The 18903-nt window shown below is 30.4% G+C and overlaps 1 protein-coding gene and 2 long non-coding RNA genes across 7 annotated transcripts in view; all 3 read left to right on the top strand.

Moving 5' to 3' along the window:
* The first annotated feature begins 1261 nt into the window (after window positions 1-1261).
* The window catches only part of LOC105149273 (uncharacterized), a 37766-nt gene continuing 20124 nt past the window's right edge, over window positions 1262-18903 (top strand). For 2 of the 4 annotated variants that reach the window (XM_011061571.2, XM_087404063.1), the window contains exons 1-3: window positions 1262-1822; window positions 5616-5703; window positions 17240-18584. In XM_011061571.2, the coding sequence (XP_011059873.2) occupies window positions 5617-5703; window positions 17240-18584 (1432 nt within the window). In that variant the 5' untranslated portion in view covers window positions 1262-1822; window position 5616. The remainder of the gene's footprint in view (window positions 1823-5615; window positions 5704-17239; window positions 18585-18903) is intronic. The other 2 variants (XM_087404065.1, XM_087404064.1) reach the window with 1 other exon arrangement.
* On the top strand, window positions 5711-13189 carry LOC147910311 (uncharacterized). The gene is made up of 2 exons (XR_015544413.1): window positions 5711-10628; window positions 12157-13189. It is a non-coding gene; the product is annotated as an uncharacterized LOC147910311 (long non-coding RNA).
* Window positions 14422-16583, top strand: LOC147910310 (uncharacterized). 2 transcript variants are annotated; one of them, XR_015544411.1, is made up of 3 exons: window positions 14422-14487; window positions 14973-15068; window positions 16334-16583. It is a non-coding gene; the product is annotated as an uncharacterized LOC147910310 (long non-coding RNA). The 2 variants fall into 2 exon arrangements; XR_015544412.1 differs by lacking the exon at window positions 16334-16583 and adding an exon at window positions 15777-16253.

The raw sequence follows: 18903 nt of genomic DNA, 5'->3' as shown, positions 1-18903 counted from the left end.
GCATATCTATACACACACACACACACACACACACACATATCAAAGGAATATTCAAGAATTTGCCTATTGTTACCTATTGTTGCTAGAGACAAACGATTTTAGCAACTAGTAGGAAACAATTTGTTTCCACCGAATAAACTCAATTTGAAGGAACATTTTAATTTTGCTCTATAATTATAAATTCGCACGACAACCGATTTCAAACAGCATACATGTCCAAGATCGGGACATAAGACATTTTAAAGTCGTCAATAATAATGATTGAATACACTCAGTACATGCGTACCAATGCACATTAAAGCCACATAAATAGATGTAAAAATAAGTATTTAATATAAATATAAAAACAGATTAAACCATGAAATCCTCAAAACATTTTATTGTGATGTTAAGTAAAAAATTTCTATTTTATACTAATTCGAAATATTAGCTGCAGTTTACTTTTATACAGATTAAATCAGAGGCTTATTACGGTTCTTAGAAGTGAAAATTACAAAAATGAGCAAACTCACCAGGTGTTAACCAATAAAGTTAGAAATATTCTAGTAAATTCGATCACTTTCGTAATTTTCACCTCGTTTCAAGAACCGTAATAAACCCTCGGTATACAATAACTGTAATATGTATTAGTAGAAACTAATGCGTCCAATCAAATTTGCTATAAGACATCTTTTAAACAAATTTAAAAGACTTCTCGCAAAACTAATAGTAACATTATATCAATATTATATTAGGTGTTGGAATTAATTCGTAGCGTTTTACAAGAGATGGGAAGTACTTTCATTAATGTATTTTTTAATGCTCATGTGAAATAAATAACATTCTTTCATTAAAAAACGCTACGAATTAATTCCAACACCTAATAATTTGCTACTCAATAATATAACTGTTATATACAACACGTGTTACATTGATATTATTGAGTAGAAAATTATAATATTGATGTAATGTTGCTGTCAATTTGTATTCTGTGGCTTTGTAATGATGTCTTTAGGACATATTATGCCTGGGATCGTTCATGTTTTCTTAAAGAAAGATTCAAGATCGTTACTGCGGAGGGTCGTCCTGTCCGTTCACTTTTATAATCGTCCGTCTATTGTTGGTCATTCGATATTTTTCACATTGGCGACAGTAACGGTAGTGATGGCGATGGCAATGGTGATAGGCAGCGGCAGCGGCGGTGGCAATTGCAACCGGTAACGATGGTGGTGGTGATGGTGACGGTGGCGGATGGTGGCGATCGCGTGGTGGTGGTCCCGCATTCTGGCGAAAGGGAAAATACCTGGTCGAGTGGCTCTTTTTTTTTCTTTTTCCCCTCCGGCTGGCGAGCGGGATTTTTGACACGGCCGACGTCCGATCGTACTTGCATTTGTCTCGGAGCACTCTACCCGATCGTAATCCCCGAACAACGTCCCTCGTGCAACGAACGCGCGAAAAATCGGCGCATCCGAAAATGCGTCACGTGCAACGTCCCGTCTGACCCGTCTGACCCCGTCGTCTCGCTATCGCGCGCGAATTCTGTGATCTCGACCGAATCTTTTCTCTTTTCTTTCTCTCTTTTTCTCTCGGAGTGCCACATAGAGTTGAGTACCAAGTCCGCGAACTTTTACCTCGATCTTTTCGAAATTTCGAACGAAGAGTGTCGCTCGTCCTGTTTTCGACAGGAAACGGCCGCGTCGATTTATTTATTTCTCCGATTTGTTAAAGTTTCTCTTTGGTTTTAATTCGCCATCGGAGAAAGTATTACGGATTGCCGGGTCGAATTGTGCTGTGGTGGCTCGGAAATGAGACATAGGATTAGACACGACTGAGCAGCTGCAAGGTGAGCGTGGAAATTCGAATTGTGTGCTCTTCTAATTGTGTGCTGTGCCATGCGGAACTTCCGCAACAAGTGAATTTAACTTTCGTACACAAATTTCCGTAAACAGAAAAAAAGATTTTTCTATAAATTCAATTAGATACTAAGATCTAAAAATTAGGTCTAAGGATTAGGTCTAGAAATAATTTTATTGCATAAAAATAATTTGTAGGAAACCCAATGCATAATGCAAAAAAATTTAACATTCTATCAACCAATTTGAGCGCTCTACATAATTATATGCTTCAATAATATTATTTTCAGATCATTTACTTAAACTGATTTTTTTTCTATACAGTAAGCAATTTTTTTATTTACTATTGCTTACATTATTATATGTTCTCAATCTGTGGTTAGCCTCCTATCGCTTATAATGCTTACGTTTTATTGCTTTTCATTTCTTATGTACTATATTATATAACCGACGATCATTTATTTTGATCCTTGTTAATTTTGATCGTGTAAAAATGAGATAATGAAGAGGCACAATAATCGAAAGACTTATCCTTCAATTATATTCAAAAGCACATGTTTGCTTTTGATTGATAATTCATTGTTGTAATAATTACGACAATTTATCATTATTATAATTCGTTCATTTGCGCTCGTCGCGGTTGATTCTCTCCGTGGATCGCAAGAAGTGGCCCAGAAGAGCGAGCAGCATTAACGAACCGGACTCGGAATTAACTGACCGATACAACTCGGCAGACCACTTTCACGTGCGCAAATCGCCAGATGTACTCTATTTCTTACGTAAAACTCGGGCACCCGTATAATCATAAACGACATAAACTGTTCAAATGTCGAAAATTTCTTATTTCCTTCGAACGTGTCGTTTCTGTTGCAATTTCACTTGATGACATTTCATCTTTACGATCGGACACGAAATGAACGTTCGACTTTAGACAAAATTAGTTTGTACTCTAGTACCTGATTTTATTAGCTCGCACTTGCAAAGTGCACCGTAAAGAAAATGAGGATAATTGAATGTATCTTTTTAGGATAATTGTATGCCTTTCATAACTCATACCGCATATTTGGTCTCGAATATTAAATATATACAAATTATTAACACACACACATTTTACGTAATGTTAAGGCATGACAAGAGTCTTCTAATTAAATTATCGATTTTATTTCTTGTTTTGTAAAAATAGATTTATAGAGTTTGAAAATTAGATAATTCTAAATTAAAGCAAATCTAAATTTAAAAAATATCTAAAATATTCAAATATCTTTCAATATTTCTAGCATTTTTCGAATATTTTCTATGTATTTATTGTATATTTATTATTATAATATATTTATCCATAAAATGACTTATAAAAATATAACAAATAAATAAAAGATATTTGAGAAATATTAAAAGTGTGGAAAATTTTATTATATATATATATATGTATACGTATATTTAATTGGTCGCATGTACTGCATTGTGCGTGTTACAAAATAACATTCTTGAAACAGCCGATACAGTATCACTGATCGCGTATACGGCACGAAAAGAATTTACTTTCTATCGACGCAAATACGAACGGTCTGTGAAAAATTAAAGTTGATATTTTGATTACGAAACCTACGTCACTTAGTTCTAACATATAAACTTACCACTTCTGTACCTTCATGTAAAAAAAAACGCAACCACAAATATTTGTCTTCATAAAACTGTTCAACTTGTAACAAGCATTAAGGCTTCGTTCGAAGGAAATTTGCTCGGTTTCCACGTGCTATTTGCTGTTAGCAAGTATCTCGGATATATAGGAGAAGTCGTAACCGAGTGAGTCGTTTTGCACTTACCGTGGTATTACCGTAGAACTGAATGGAACAAATGAATCGTCAGATGTCTCGGAGCGATGGTAATTCATGCACTACAATCATCGAACTTTCCTTGATACTGATCTTTCCTCGATCCTCTTATGGTGCTTCCATTCATTCATGATAAATGTGTATAAGAGAACGATTATTATTAATAATAAAATTTTGTTTTTTTTTTCGTAGAAAAAAATGTATGTAAATATGTTAATAAAAAATATATAAATAAGTTATAAATATTTATAATATCTTGAAATGTGTAAAAAATAAAAATACTAATTAATTTGAATCATACTTTGTGCTCAATATCCAATGTAGAAATTTCTCGTTAAATAACATTTTAAATAGAGACTCAATAATTTTTACATAATTTAAAATTTTTTTTTATGATATAACAAATTTGACATAACGAGAATCTCTCCTTTCTTTTTTTTTTATCGAATACACTTTTTTTCGAATACACTTTTGTGCAATTTTTTATGCAACACAAAAACTTACAGCAACAGTACTGCAACGTTTGCAATGTTACTTGCGATATTGCTGAACGTTACAATATTGCTGTAATATTTCTAGAATGATTTGTGCTATATGAGATTTAAAAGTTAGTGAACCAGAATGTTTGTAACGAGGGAGGGACAGTATCGCCTGCGCTGCTTCGAAAATAACAGCGCAGTAGGTAGAAACTCACAACCGGCAAGAGTAAAAGTTAATTTGAGCAACGCAGGCAATGCCGCCTTACGTTTAATTCATATATGTATCGACCCAAGTACACTCGGTGTGCACATTGGAAAGCTCATTTTCAATTCATATTAAAATCAAAAGTTTGAACTAATTTGGTATAAATCACGATGTAACAAAATATCACGTCATCTTTGTAAATAAAGTGACGGTTTATTTATTTTTATAAACGTAACATTATAACGACTATTAAAAAAATTAATTGGAATTATATTATTTTTATCATTAGTTTTTATTTATTAATTCAGTAATCTTCTTAAAAACAGAATCGATTTAGTTATATCTTATTGAAGTTACATCTGGAATAGTTATATAAAAATTTACATAACAATTGATGAATTTACACAATTATTTCTTAAGATATTAGGCATTTAGACTTAAAAATATAACAGTCGAAAGAAATGATAAATACAAACATAATAATGTAGTCTCGAATGTAGCCAGAATATTTATAATAATTATAATTCTCAAATCGATACATCGGCAATTAATACGTTCCTAATACGACAAATTTTCATTAAAAACATATTAATATTTAATTTTCTGTAAATATATGCGAATTCTATTACATATAAAATTTTGTTTTTTTTTTTTTCATAAAAAAAAAGTATGTAAATACATTAATAAAATGTATATAAATAAGTCATAAATATTTATAATATCTCGAAATGTATAAAAAAAATATATATATAAAAAATAAAAATACTAATTAATTTGAACCATACTTTGTGCTCAATATTCAATGTAGAAATTTCACGTTAAACAACATTTTAAATAAAGACTCAATAATTTTTACATAGTTTAAAATAAAATTTATAATGTCAAATTGTAGTTATTTTTAATCAAGTGAGTTATCTTTAATTTCTCAGCCAGGTCGCCATCACTTCTATTCAACATACCGTTAATTTAATTAAAACAATGGAGTTATACAATTTAACTCAGTAAATGTATTACTTTGATCCAAATTTAGTTTATTATTTATTAAGTACATTAAATTGAACGTTGTTAAATTGCACTTGAAACTTGAAACTAATTACAAAAATAGATTAAATAGATTACATTTTGACATACATGGAAGTTAAAAATAATAAAATGTTATTTAACTAAAGGGATTTGATTACCATCGCTCCTTTAATATCTAACGGTGTAATTAGAATTTTCTAATATTTTCAAAAATTCTAAAAAGATATTTCTTGATATTTTTCAGAATGGCAAGGACATTTTTATTGAGCTTAATAGTGGCGTTACTGCTGGTCTTCGCTTTTACCGAAGCTTCTCGCGGACAGACTAATCAGGTAATTTATTATCAAAATATGTAACTATAATTCATATATAAACGATGATACACATAAAAGATATAAAAAATTTATCTTTTTAATTTAACACATGTAATAAATAACTGTTTCAGAATTATATAATGACTTTCAGAATTACATAATATAAATATATTGTTATTTACAGGGTACTTTTTTATTAAAAGATTAATAATTTTAGATTTCAAAGCTAAATTTTAGAATTATTCAGAAAGGAAAAAGTTATTTATGCGTATACATTCATTATTAGATTCAAAAGGCGAATAAATGGTAATTTTTAATATAATACATCATTCTCTACAAAGAATATAATATATGAACTTCAATTTCCAACTCTGCGTTACATGAAATACGTTATGTAAAGTAAAGCATACATGACGCAAAGACAGGGATTTAAAAAAGCATAATCATCTATAAATTAATGCATACAAAATACACGTATGAAGAGACCGGTAAAATCCGCGTTCGCACGTGTTTTGTGTCAAGGATGCGCGTTTGATATCGAGCGTTTACGACATTACAGCGTGCGCGCATTGTTTTTTTTTCTTTTTTTTCACGAAGGCCGTCGACCCAGCGGAACGAGTCGATTCGTATTATTCGACTAAATCGCACGAGTGCAGTTGCACGCGGTGCACGATGCTCGGTAATTAGAAGCCGAGAAAGGAAGCAGTTTCTTTATTAGATGCGATTATTCGTATATAACAACGAAAAAGAAAATCTTTGCGAATGATTCACGACGACATTTCGTTTCTTATTCGATTAAATCGCATATCACGATTTAATTTAAACATAACGTCGTCTTATATTGTTTCAATTACAGGATATTCCAAGATTTCACTTTGATGACAAATTCCTTGATTGATTTGTAATTTCCTTAATCAAAAAGAGATCTTAAGCTTCCGTGTTATTAAAGATTCAGGTCGAAACTTCCAAGAAGTTTAATTAAAAAATCGAAACTTATTATTTAAATACAAAATTTATTTCCTTTAAATTTTAATTTGCAATGAAATTCTCCGATTTGACAATAAACAGACACATCAACGAGTTGCGTCAAATAACATCGTCCTCTTAACATTTTTTTAAAACTCGATACTACATTCGTGTCAATGAATTCGTTGAATTGAAATTAAGTTCAAGTGTAATCATCTAAAACAAGTTGCTATAGGATAAGAATCATTTTTTAAAACTCTACAATAACATTCCTTTGAAATTTACATTGAATAATTATAATTTATACATTTAGAACGTGACGATAATGAAAGCAACGATGTCACGTAAAAGAGAAATTAGAAATAGTTTGTGACTTGTCAACATCAATGAATCATTCGTCTTTCCCTCTCGTATACTTGGATGTCCAGATTCCAGCTATTCGTTTTGCATTCGCCTATAATAATACGATTGCCAGGAAGATCTCGGACGCTTTCGCCGGCTCTTTCACTGTAAAAGTTGTTGAAGCGAGTTTGTGGCGTACAAGAATATATAAGTATAATCATTCTTCCGATCAAATAATCTATTAAAAGAATTCAGATTAGCATATATTTTTGATCATATTATGAAGCTTGATCGTAAATATTAACACGTACATCGGAAATTACTAGCAAGACTCAAAGCCGTGAAGAGAACTTTCCCAACATATAAGCTCGCGTGTTACTATAATATAACTTTTGTTAAATAATCTGGAAGAATGTAAGATCATTATCGTTTAATTTTTAATTTAAACGGAACATTAAAAATACTTAGAATATAAAAAAGATATAGCGCTGCTCTATACAATGTATAATAATGATTGCGTAAGATATAATAATATTAATTATTATTAATCTTTCGTAACTTGAGGATATTATTTAATCATAAAAATATTATAAAACTATAATAATTTTATGAGATCAAATTTAATTCGAGAGTTAAGAACATAACTTCACGAATTCTCTCTCTATCGCTCTTTAAATGTTTTATTTGAAAAAGATGAACATAAAGTACATATTTTCATCAAAGTGAATATAAAACTGTGAAATCAACAATTTTTATCATCTTTTTTAGTCTTTTCATTATTGAATTATATCTATCGTATGTACATTAACTTCCTCATTTAATTGACTTTCGCATTAAGATGATCATTTATTATCATTATCTATCAATCAATAGACATACGTAAACTGCCACGATAATGCAGTTAAAATAATGCAGTTGAAGCTTAAGCGAATGGATTCGACACGCATGAACTTCTTGCTTATTCCTTCATCCTCAGTTTTATGCAACAATATTTGCGACAGAAATATATGTGTGTATATACGATAGAGGGAAGCTTTTAGAAATTTTTGAAACAAATTTAATACAATTTTTTATAATATAATAATAATAAACTTATCAAAAAGATAATAATGAATAAGACTTAACATAAATATTCCAATCTTCAGACTACTGTTCGTTATATTCTGATTCTGATAGAAATTGATCCTATTCTGTGCATTATCGTCGTCAGTAATATGATTGCAGTTCTTATGTTTATCAAATGTACAAGCATTTCACGCACCATTCTAGATATCGAGGCGGCGTAGATATAGCGTAGAGTATATATAAATGGAGTGAGAGGATAAGAAGGAAAAAAGAGATCGCAAGTTTGCATGGACCACGCCTAGTCGTGCGCCGTTCGCTTAGAGAACGATATATACCGCGTGATCAAAAATATCTGTCTCCCATGTGTTTGTCCTATTTTCATAATGTTACAGTTTGATATAGTAATAAAATTATAATGGAATATTATAAATAGAAAGTAGAATATAGTTGAATATAATCGATTATAGAATGAAAATCATAGCTCTATGTCATTAATTGTTAAGAAGGTATTAATCACGATTTTAATTTAATGACCTATTTAATAATCAAATTATTTAAAAATACTTTTCTCTTATTCGTTATATTTGCTATTATAGGCGAATATAACTATTATTGAATATAATAACTACAAAGTAAAATATAATTAAATACAATGTTGTTAATTAATTATTTATCAATTGTATCAAGTAGATTGTACTGATCACAATCTATTTAATTATTTACTTAATAATTTACTTAATAATTATTCAAAAATATCTTTTCTCTTTATTTGCTTGTTTATAATTAAATATAGTAAATAAAAATAAAAGAATATAGTTGAATACAATTCATCAGTTCTTTTCTGACAATCGTCAAGTAGATTGTATTAATCATGATCTCCTTAATCATCTCTTTAATAGTCTAATTAATCAAGAAGTGAACAAAATGAATTCCGAAGAGAATTAATATTGTCGATGCTACCTGATCGTTAAGTTCTAGATTGGACAATTTCGTTTTCATTAGTATTCGCAATTACCTGCGCCTAGCGAGGCAACTCGTATTCCTTCGGTGAACGTAAGCGCGATGTTGATAATTATTCCGCTGTGTGCACCGATGATCATAATCTAATAGAAGCGAGAGCGAGATGATTTTCTTATAGATTTAATAACGCATTACGTAAGACAAACATTTCTTATTCCAGAATAATTTTTTTTTATCATTGTGTAAGTGGCTTCTTACAAAGTATCGTCAACATCTTTCGTTTCATCATAATAATGGATAATTTATGTAACGATATGAAGATCTCGCGATTTGTAAATCGTCCCGATGGAAATTGACGCACAGTTCAAGGCGGACGCCTCTTACCACGTCATATATAACGTCCTTAATTGTTAATGTCTTCAGGAATGTAGTTTAATAGATTATTCCTGAATTAAACACGGAGATGTATTCGGAATAATTAAGATAGCGCTAAGATATCGAAACAGATTCTTTGCATATTCGTTATAGTTTAATATTACAATGAGACTATACTTTCATCAAGTAGTTACACTCAAATAGAATTATCGTAACCTTATTTGTTACTTTTAAAGTTCATTTTTAAATGATAAATAATGACATCCTATAATATTATTATGATTTAATTACGATTTTGTACTTTACTTGGGTATTATTTTTTTATTTATCTATCTGATATTTTATGATTTATTATAACTAAAAAATTAAAAAATATATTACACTGAGTTTGCACATCTTTTATACATGAGCGAAAGTATTTAATATAAATTTTAAATTATCAGTGAGAGTCAGTTCAATTTTGTTCGATTTCTCTAGTTTATTTCTTGATCCGCCACTTCCGAATGAAGTGTCAGAGCCACTGATTAACATCGCAATCAATTCTACAAATGGATATAAATCGTGAGGCCTACTCGCCTTCGTTTCTTTTTTGATAGACGGTTGGTGCGAGGCCTTTAATTAGAAAAGCAAATTACACAATATAGTAAAACGTTGCGATCGATATCTAACAAACGTTCATTACGTGTGTCGTAGTACCCTTTGGCCAAAGGAACGCTTTATAATTTAGCTCTACGATTAACAATCGACATTTCAGCACTGCTTTCGTTCAATCTCGAAATGTGCTCGCGTACATGCGCACGCGGTTGCGTATATCATATCATGCTAAATGCGCGCCTATAATGCTTTATTGCGCGTACAAGTACACAAACACGCCGACAAGTGTACGTCGCAGACGGATGTAGCACATTGCACAAGCGTGCACGAGTGCGATCTAAATCGAGTTTTCCATCGGAGAAAGCGCTTCTTCTGCATGGTTTACCTCAGCAGACTTCCTGATTTATTTGCCATATCTCGTGCTCCCTGACTCGTCTTTATTTACTCGAACAGTTTCGTCTAGTGCGAAGAGATTAGGATGTGTACATCATTAATATATATATATATTGCAATCGAACTTTATCTGATAGTGTTACATGGTATTATACTAATTGGATGATACTGTTACGATATATTAATTACGCTAAGAACACAAGAGAAGCGAGAAAAAATGCGATTAATTATATTCTACAAAATTAATGGTATGTTAGAAGTAACGTAAAACTTACTTAATTTTTCTATGAAAGAAAATGGGAACGGAATTTTATATTAAAGATACCAAGAATATCTGCACGATATATAATATTTTAAGAATAAAACTGAGTATTTCTTTTTATTTATGTATAGATAAAATTATGGATTAAATGATAATGTAGTATATTTTTTTTGGTATTTTCTTAATTGTGCCAGCAATAATATATCGCATTGTTACGCGCGCATTAAACTCATTGTAATAACTCATTTACACGAAATTTCTGGAAACCTGCAATCACAATTATAATGCGAAATAATTGGAACGGTAAAATCATTCTCTTACACATTCTACCTGTAACATTCGAATAATGATACAATGTGATTCGAGCTGTCTTAATTAATTATGAGAACTGTAATGTGTTTACTTATTGTTCGCGGTATCAATTATCTGAGAAATAACACGAGAGAAACGAAAACTATTTCCTCATGATATGATGCTTGGATTTATCTACAATATACGAATACGCGGTAGTAAATGTGCAAATGTCTATTAAATCTTTTATTGAGAAATTTCTTTTGTTCCCCTTCCTTCCATGAATAACTTGCTGAAAGCGGCAAATGTAAAAATGCAACTTCATCGAAATTTGACCTTTGATAGATTTTTTCTTTGTGGCGATTACACAATATAAATCTTTTACGCAATGCGTTATAAATAGAAAAAATTACAGGTTCAATTTTAACTTAACGAGATCCAATTTTTTCTTTCATGTCAATATGACTTATTACAAGATTAACTGAATTTAAACTGAATGGAAAGTGCAGTCAGGTAAAACGAAAGCAAAAAAGTAATAGCAAAAGCTGACATAATTTTGTTAGAAAAGATGTTTTGTGATAATATAAGACGATATATATCATGAAATAATTTTGATTGTCATATCACGAGAAAGTACTCTTCATTCCTGAACAAGCGCAGTTTCTTTTGCATCATTTCTCAAACAATTAAACCACGAACAATAAAAGCTCGTTCTCACAAATCATTAAAATCGCTGATATTGCGTTGAATTATTATTCGAATTTTTATCATAAAAGTTCAATTTTTTGGTGTCATGAATTTATAATCCATGACAAAAAATTTTTATGTATGCAATATGTTATATTTTGATTAAATAAATTATTACACAAGATGCTTATTGTTTTTGAAAGTTATATAATATTTTACAGCTCTCTCTTTTTCTCGTGTTCTTTTTTCTTTTTCAATACCACTAAAAACATAAATGCTAAATCGATTCTTGTATTAAAAATTAATATTTTTGCATTTGCGACTACTTAGTTTAATTAAAACTACTTAGTTAAATATATGGAACTATCCATAAAATAAATTATACACAGAATAAGTTGAAACTTTTGATGGCTTCTTGTCAGGTCCATAACAAAAAAAAATTATTATCATATTTCGTAAATGTTTTTTGAAGTATCTTAATATATTTTTTTTTAAGATTGGATATCGATAAAGAATGTAGTTTCTCTTTTTTTCAGATTTCCGATATTGTGATTTCCGTATTTCATAGAGGAATGCATAAAATTTATATTAATTTTTAAAGAGAGCTTTAAAGAGCAGGACGCATAAATTAATTTAATCATATGAATTCAAAACACATAATTATCCCGAAAGGTCAAAAGTCGAAAGTATAGCATTAACCACCTATTCACGTAGTAACCTATTCACGTCGTTTACGTTGCACTCAACTTTGTGATGTTTGTATATATGCTCGAGTGTCCTTCAGCTATCGTTCGATTTCACTTGTTAACGGGAAAAGTTGCTTTATATTGCATGCAACGTTTAAACTCTTAGTCAAGATTATTGCATTCAAGTGATTCATTTGCTTGCAGGTGCAAAAAGCTCTTTGATATCATTTAATCAAGTATCATTCAAGTGTAAACATTTCTCCATATTAACATTTATTTAATATCACGTTAATTATTAATATTATTGATCTTATAATATCTTTTGTTTATTAATTTATTAAAGCTATATATAAATGCAGGAAACTGTCTATTTTCAGATTTAAAATACATTTTCACGTTACATCGCTCCATTAATAGAAATGTGACACATGTAAAAAATTATCATTTAAATTGCAGTGTTTGAAAGCGATCGTGGTTTAAAACGATAGTTTTAAGAATTCATGACACTTTAAAGTATACATTATAATTGAATGTATAACGTGAACAGAAATGAAATTATACATATTTATTATTTTAATTAAAACATTGTTTAAATTTAGAATTTAAAAAATTTTCTACTAAAAAGATGCTAATTTTGATATGTGTTACTTTTTTTATCAATAGAGCGACGTGATGTAAAACATTTCAGTATCATCGAAAACTTAATTTTAAGAACATAAATTAGAAAAGTTAATGCTTCTAGAAAAATTTTAGGTAAAGATTATAATTTGCTATAATCAAATAATAGTTAGTATTAAATATCTTATATTAATTGTATTTTTAATTGTACAAAGAATACAATGTTCATCCAAGTTTAAATAAAAAATAAGATTTCATAACTTAATTGGGTTTTTTGTAGGCTGCGAAAATTCTATCATTTATTTTTACGCTTAAATATACTGATTGTTCTAGATAAGAACAAATTAAATATAAATTGCATTATAAATTTTTTGCCTTTCATTTTTTTATATTGTATAAAATAAAATATCATGTATATCTCTTTTTATAATAAATAATTTTTATAATATTATAATCTTTAAAATGTTGACGTTTTTAAATATATTTTTATTCAGTATATTTTATATAGTATAAAATATATATCCAAGAAAGAATAAAAGTTTGGGTGAAAGTAACGATTCTTAAGTAAACTCTGTTATATTGCTTGAGTTGGGTCCGGCGCCGAGACCACACCCTGAAAATTGGTCCATTCGGACCAGTTTTTTTTAGGTCGCGCTTATATATATTCTCATTACATATACGTGATATAAATACAATAAATAAGATAATGATTTGCAAAGCCTTCAAAAGCGATATCTAAAAACTTTCTATATTTGTCACCCAAAAATGCTAAGCAGTTTAACTTTTTTTTAAATTATATAATTAAATATCTCATCAAAACTTTTAATTTTTTTTTATCCTTGAAATATATTTTATTGTGGATATTGATGATCTTCATACATATTAACAATTAAAAAAGGTTTCTATAAGCATTTGATGTAAAATTAAACAATTAAAAAAGATTTCTATAAACATTTGATGTAAAATCTAACTATATATTTATGTATAATTATTAATATTATTATAATAACAATTTTATATATATATATATATATATATATATATATAATTTTGATAATTACATAAAAAATGGAACATAAAACAAATTTATTAAATTAAAATAATTATTTGTACAAATCAAATTTATAAATTATTCCTTATCATTACTCTTTATTGTTTTAATTGTAGATAATAAATCCATTTAAAGCTAACTACGTGTGAAGTTAATGATAAGGAAACTATAAATTATATATCTCATAAACGGAAAAAAATATATGCAAGTACATATACAAACAAAGACTGAATAAAAGCAGAGCAAGTAACAACTTCGCAATATAATTCTGTGAATTTTCGCAAGAAGACAATACGTCAAAAGATATGGAAGGTCATTTTATATGGAACTTGTTTGAATTAAACTTGGTTAAATATAATATTATCGATATAAATTCCATCGGGCTATAAGACAAGGACAATGGCGCCCAGACGTAGACGACCCTTTTGATCCGACGATGTGGAAGCAGTCCACCTTCGCAGAGCGAAGCCGAGCCTCTCACCTGTCCAAAGAACTTTTCCAATATCCGCACGGTGTGTTACAAGCACCTATTTCGTAATAATCGTCAGGCAGTCAGGCGATCCGAAAATTTTCTGGATTTCTACGCGTTAGAACTATATTAATTCGACTTTCTTTCGCGATTTGCATTACTTCCTTTTTACTTGAATCGTCCCGGAACTCTCTACTCACTATTCTTTTCTTTTCTTTATAATTTGTCGGCAACACGTGCGTTTCTTTTCGAACAAATTAGTTAATTGCGCGTTATAATCATAAAAAATTTATATTTCTCATTTTTAATATTTTAATATTTAGCATGAAAATCTTACAATTCTTGGTCATCACTTCCCCTTAAAAATGTCTACATCATAAAAGCTTTTTGCAGAAAAAGAAACATATTTGAGACACTGTTCTTTTACTGTTCTTTAATCCTTTCATTCCTGAATATAAATTTTTTTCGCTAAATCGAAGATGTCTAATACACAGATCTGCTGTTTAATATCAAATTGATATTTTTTAGTGAAAAAAATAATGAAATTAGTTGGTGGGAGTGGTTTGAAGAAGGGATAGTGGAACATATGTATATGTATCATTAGGATTTTTATTTGATACCAAGGTAAGAAACGACAAGTTTTTTTTTGGTAGCTAAATGGCTTGATAATCCTCTTATCTTTCATTTACGTCCATTAGCCATTTATTTTGAAGCCATCATATCAATTTGCATACTGATTTCCGAATTGGTTCTTCAATTTTCTTTGTTTTGATTACGCGCAAATCTGATCGACTAGATTCGCGACAGTTCGTTTTTAACAGCATGCCTTGCGGAATACCGTGGCATGACGTGATACACCGACTTTTACTTTCAATATCGATAGCACGACGACTAAAAGACTTAGATAGTAATGAAACTAGAACGCATATTCACGTATCATGAATCGCACATAACGATCGCAGCTGTTGTTCTAAAGGATCATATTCTTCATTTTATATGTAGAAATATGAAATGTATTGAAATATTTCTGTCCATATGAATGATAAAAAAGAATTTTCTTAAGATTTAGGAACTATTGATTACTATTGTGAAAAATGAAGATCCGGAAATGAATATTGTTAGCAATTTTTTTGACATTAAAGAATTTAATATTTCATTTAAATCATTTAATATTTATACACAGTAAATACAAAAAATTTTATTATATTTTATAAAAATATATTGTTATTAAAGCTTCTTATGTATTGTATTATATTTGATATTTTGAATAATTAAACAATATAAGAATTAAGATTTTTAATAATTGTTTAATATGTTTATTTTAAATATCAGGTTGGGTCTCATCCTGGTAAAGTGAATTACAATTTTACATTGGCATTTAGCGAAAACACAAAAATAAGCTGCAAATCGCATAGTTTCTTTGAAAAAAATATCCATGAATGCTTCAAAAGTTTTATTTTTAATTCTCTACTATTATGATATACTTACAAATTTGGTAAATCTACAAATTTATCGTTGAACGTCTGATTTTTTATATCCAGATTAATCGATTAACTGAGAACTTGGAATATTTAAATCGTTAGAATTTTCTGAATTTGTAATTCTTTTCTACATTTTTTATTATTTATAATTAGATCTTTGAAATATATATCATCAAAAGCGATATCTCTGCACACGCTAAATTTTTATGTATATTGTTGAGCCAATATTAGTAGAGTATATTGTTGGGTTGTTAGTTAGATTTTCCATAAATCAATTACGGTTTTATCGATTCACTATGAATTAATTTGATACGAAAAATTACAATAATTGCTTCATAAAATTCGACGGATTAAACGATATTGTCATCTTATTTGCATCTTGTGCAAACGTCCAATATGGAAAACAAGTTTGTTGCAATTGCGAAGAAGAAGAAGAAAAATTTCAAATAAGGAGTGGGCACGCTAGAGCCGTTTTCCTTTAAGCATCGACAGGTCAATGTAGTCACGAGGATTTTAATGCCGCTTATTAACGCTAACGGTGAAGGTATAATCTGTGACGAATACGACCTATTTGCTGTAACAACTGGAAATGCAATTAATTGCGTTTGTCAGGCATTATTGTCAACGATAACTGATTGATTGGATCCGTCGAAACCGGTTATTATTATTTGCGTTAATCCCAATTTCAGAGGATTCTCTTAATTACATAATTGGTACTTTCTTGCAATTTCATTGGATATCTTTGCAATCGGGTTGCCGTATCTCTAACGTTTCTTTCTCTCGAAGTATACTTTTGATTAACGATACATTTCATCTTTTTCGTATTAAAGCGCAGCTATCATAATCGTCTAACTATACATACGTTAATCGAATTATTATATAGCTTTTAATTATTATATAGCTTGATCGATTATCGATCATATAAACGATATTTCTAAAATGCCTTCGGGCAGCTATTTATGTACTTTCGAAGTATTTAGCACATGCAGTAATCCGTTCTCATGAAAGTTCTTATGCCTTTTACTTCGCATTTATAATTACGCTATTACCGTCAATTATTTAACTGACATAAAAAAGCATCTTGATAATTAGAGCATCTTCAGTAATTGTATAATAATTGTACGGATTTTAATCGGGTTAATGTTTTGAAATAATCATTAAAAACGTTCTGTTCCAGAAATTAACAAAATCTCTTTTTTTTCAGGAACAAAAATTTGTAACATAAAAATAATGCAGTTAATTAATTAATAGTAATTTGACCCACTAACAAAACGATGATAAAATTACTATAAATATGTAACTGCACATTTTCAGACGGATGGACAGAAAATAACAAATCGCGGTACTGCGCGATACAACTTTAAATCAACAACGGAATCGAGTAGTCTTTCTACACCGGAAACCAGGTTGCTTCGCGATAAGAGTTCCCGTTCAGAAACAGTTGCCAACTTAGAAAAGCATGAAACGCATTTCGCGAGAGAAGGTTCGATTAGATCGCGATCAAAATTAAAGCAATCACAAGCGTCAGATGATTCCACTACTACATCACGGACAAGTTCGAGGCATTTGAATACTAGTGTCGATAATTCACGAAATCGTCAAAAATCGCACGCCACACAGATTCTTAAAGAAGAAATAACGAGAAATGACAATAAAGAGAACACGCCTGAGTCACGAACGCCGAAACGATTGACAGCTTCTCGAAGGACGTCTTCGGACGAATCCCTCATCTGGGTGGACAATGTAAAGTTGGATTCCGAAGTGTTCACCAAGTCGAATCATTTAAGATCAAGAACAGGAAGAAAGATTTCTGTGAATCACGGGAGAGAATCGAAAGGTGAAATAATCTCAACCAGAAAATTTCCGGAAAATGAAAATGTGGAGAAAGCTAAAAGTCCAAGCAAGGAATCGGAAAAGGAAGAAGTACAATTGGAACATTCAAAAATCGAGAACGTTACTCCGAAAGCGAACATATCAAAGAAAATAGATACGAAAAGTACGAACAATTCTGGCAGTCATAAAGATCAAGCAAAAGATATTCTGTTGTCGGGTTCCGAGAGTGTAAGAGTGGACGTTCCTCTGACAGATGGAAATGATGAAGACGTCAATCTTTTAACGTCCGCCACGGCTTCGTCCGTCAGTGTGTCCCCGAGACAAGCTTCAAGGTCGGACAGGGAAAAGGTAGAGAGCAACGATATTGCAAGATCAAACACAAAGAAAAGTAGACAGTCTAGTCGATCAAAATCTCGTAACAGATCCAAAACAAGGGATCCTAATCTCGAGACCGTGAATTCCGGAAATACTTCCCGCCGAGGTTCTTCCAGATCCAGCAGTACTGTAACTGAGGAGATGAATAGACGATCCTCCAATTCTAGACACAGATCTAGCTCAAAGAACGTCAATTCGAGAGGCCGTTCCACACATCAGTCGAGAGATCCGGTCACGGCGGAAGCAAGAAATAACGATAGACAGAGGAATATAGACACCGATTCTGAAACGAATACAAACAGACGAACGGATACACGACGTAACGACAGACGAACGTCCGAGGGAAAGAGAAGGTCCAAGGACAACAGATCAAAAGCGGAAATCAAGGTAGACGAGCAAGATATCCGGGTGCAATCCAGAAGTCGGTCACGCGCAGCTACGAGCAACCTTGGTAATTTACAATTCAATCCTGAAACATTAATTAATATAGCATTAATAAATTAACACTCTGTCTCAAGGAAGCAATAAACCGTCTCGAGAAGACATTATCTCCATTTATATAAAGATCACTTCAATTGCTTTTGATTATATTATTAGCGATCATTTAATAATAAGAAACTCCGAAACAATATTTCAATTAATTATGTAGTTTTTCACAAAAACTTCTCTACATAATTCAAATATTGTTTTAGAGAATCCATTCTTGAATTCATAACTGATAACTGATAACGAGGAACGCAATATTTCTATATTATCATAATTTAAAAAAT

This window comes from Acromyrmex echinatior, chromosome 3 (assembly GCF_024713525.1).
Source record: "Acromyrmex echinatior isolate Ae372 chromosome 3, ASM2471352v2, whole genome shotgun sequence".
Classification (NCBI taxonomy): Eukaryota; Metazoa; Arthropoda; class Insecta; order Hymenoptera; family Formicidae; genus Acromyrmex; species Acromyrmex echinatior.
Note: the sequence above shows the minus strand (reverse complement) of the source record. Positions and strands in the feature narration are given on the sequence as shown.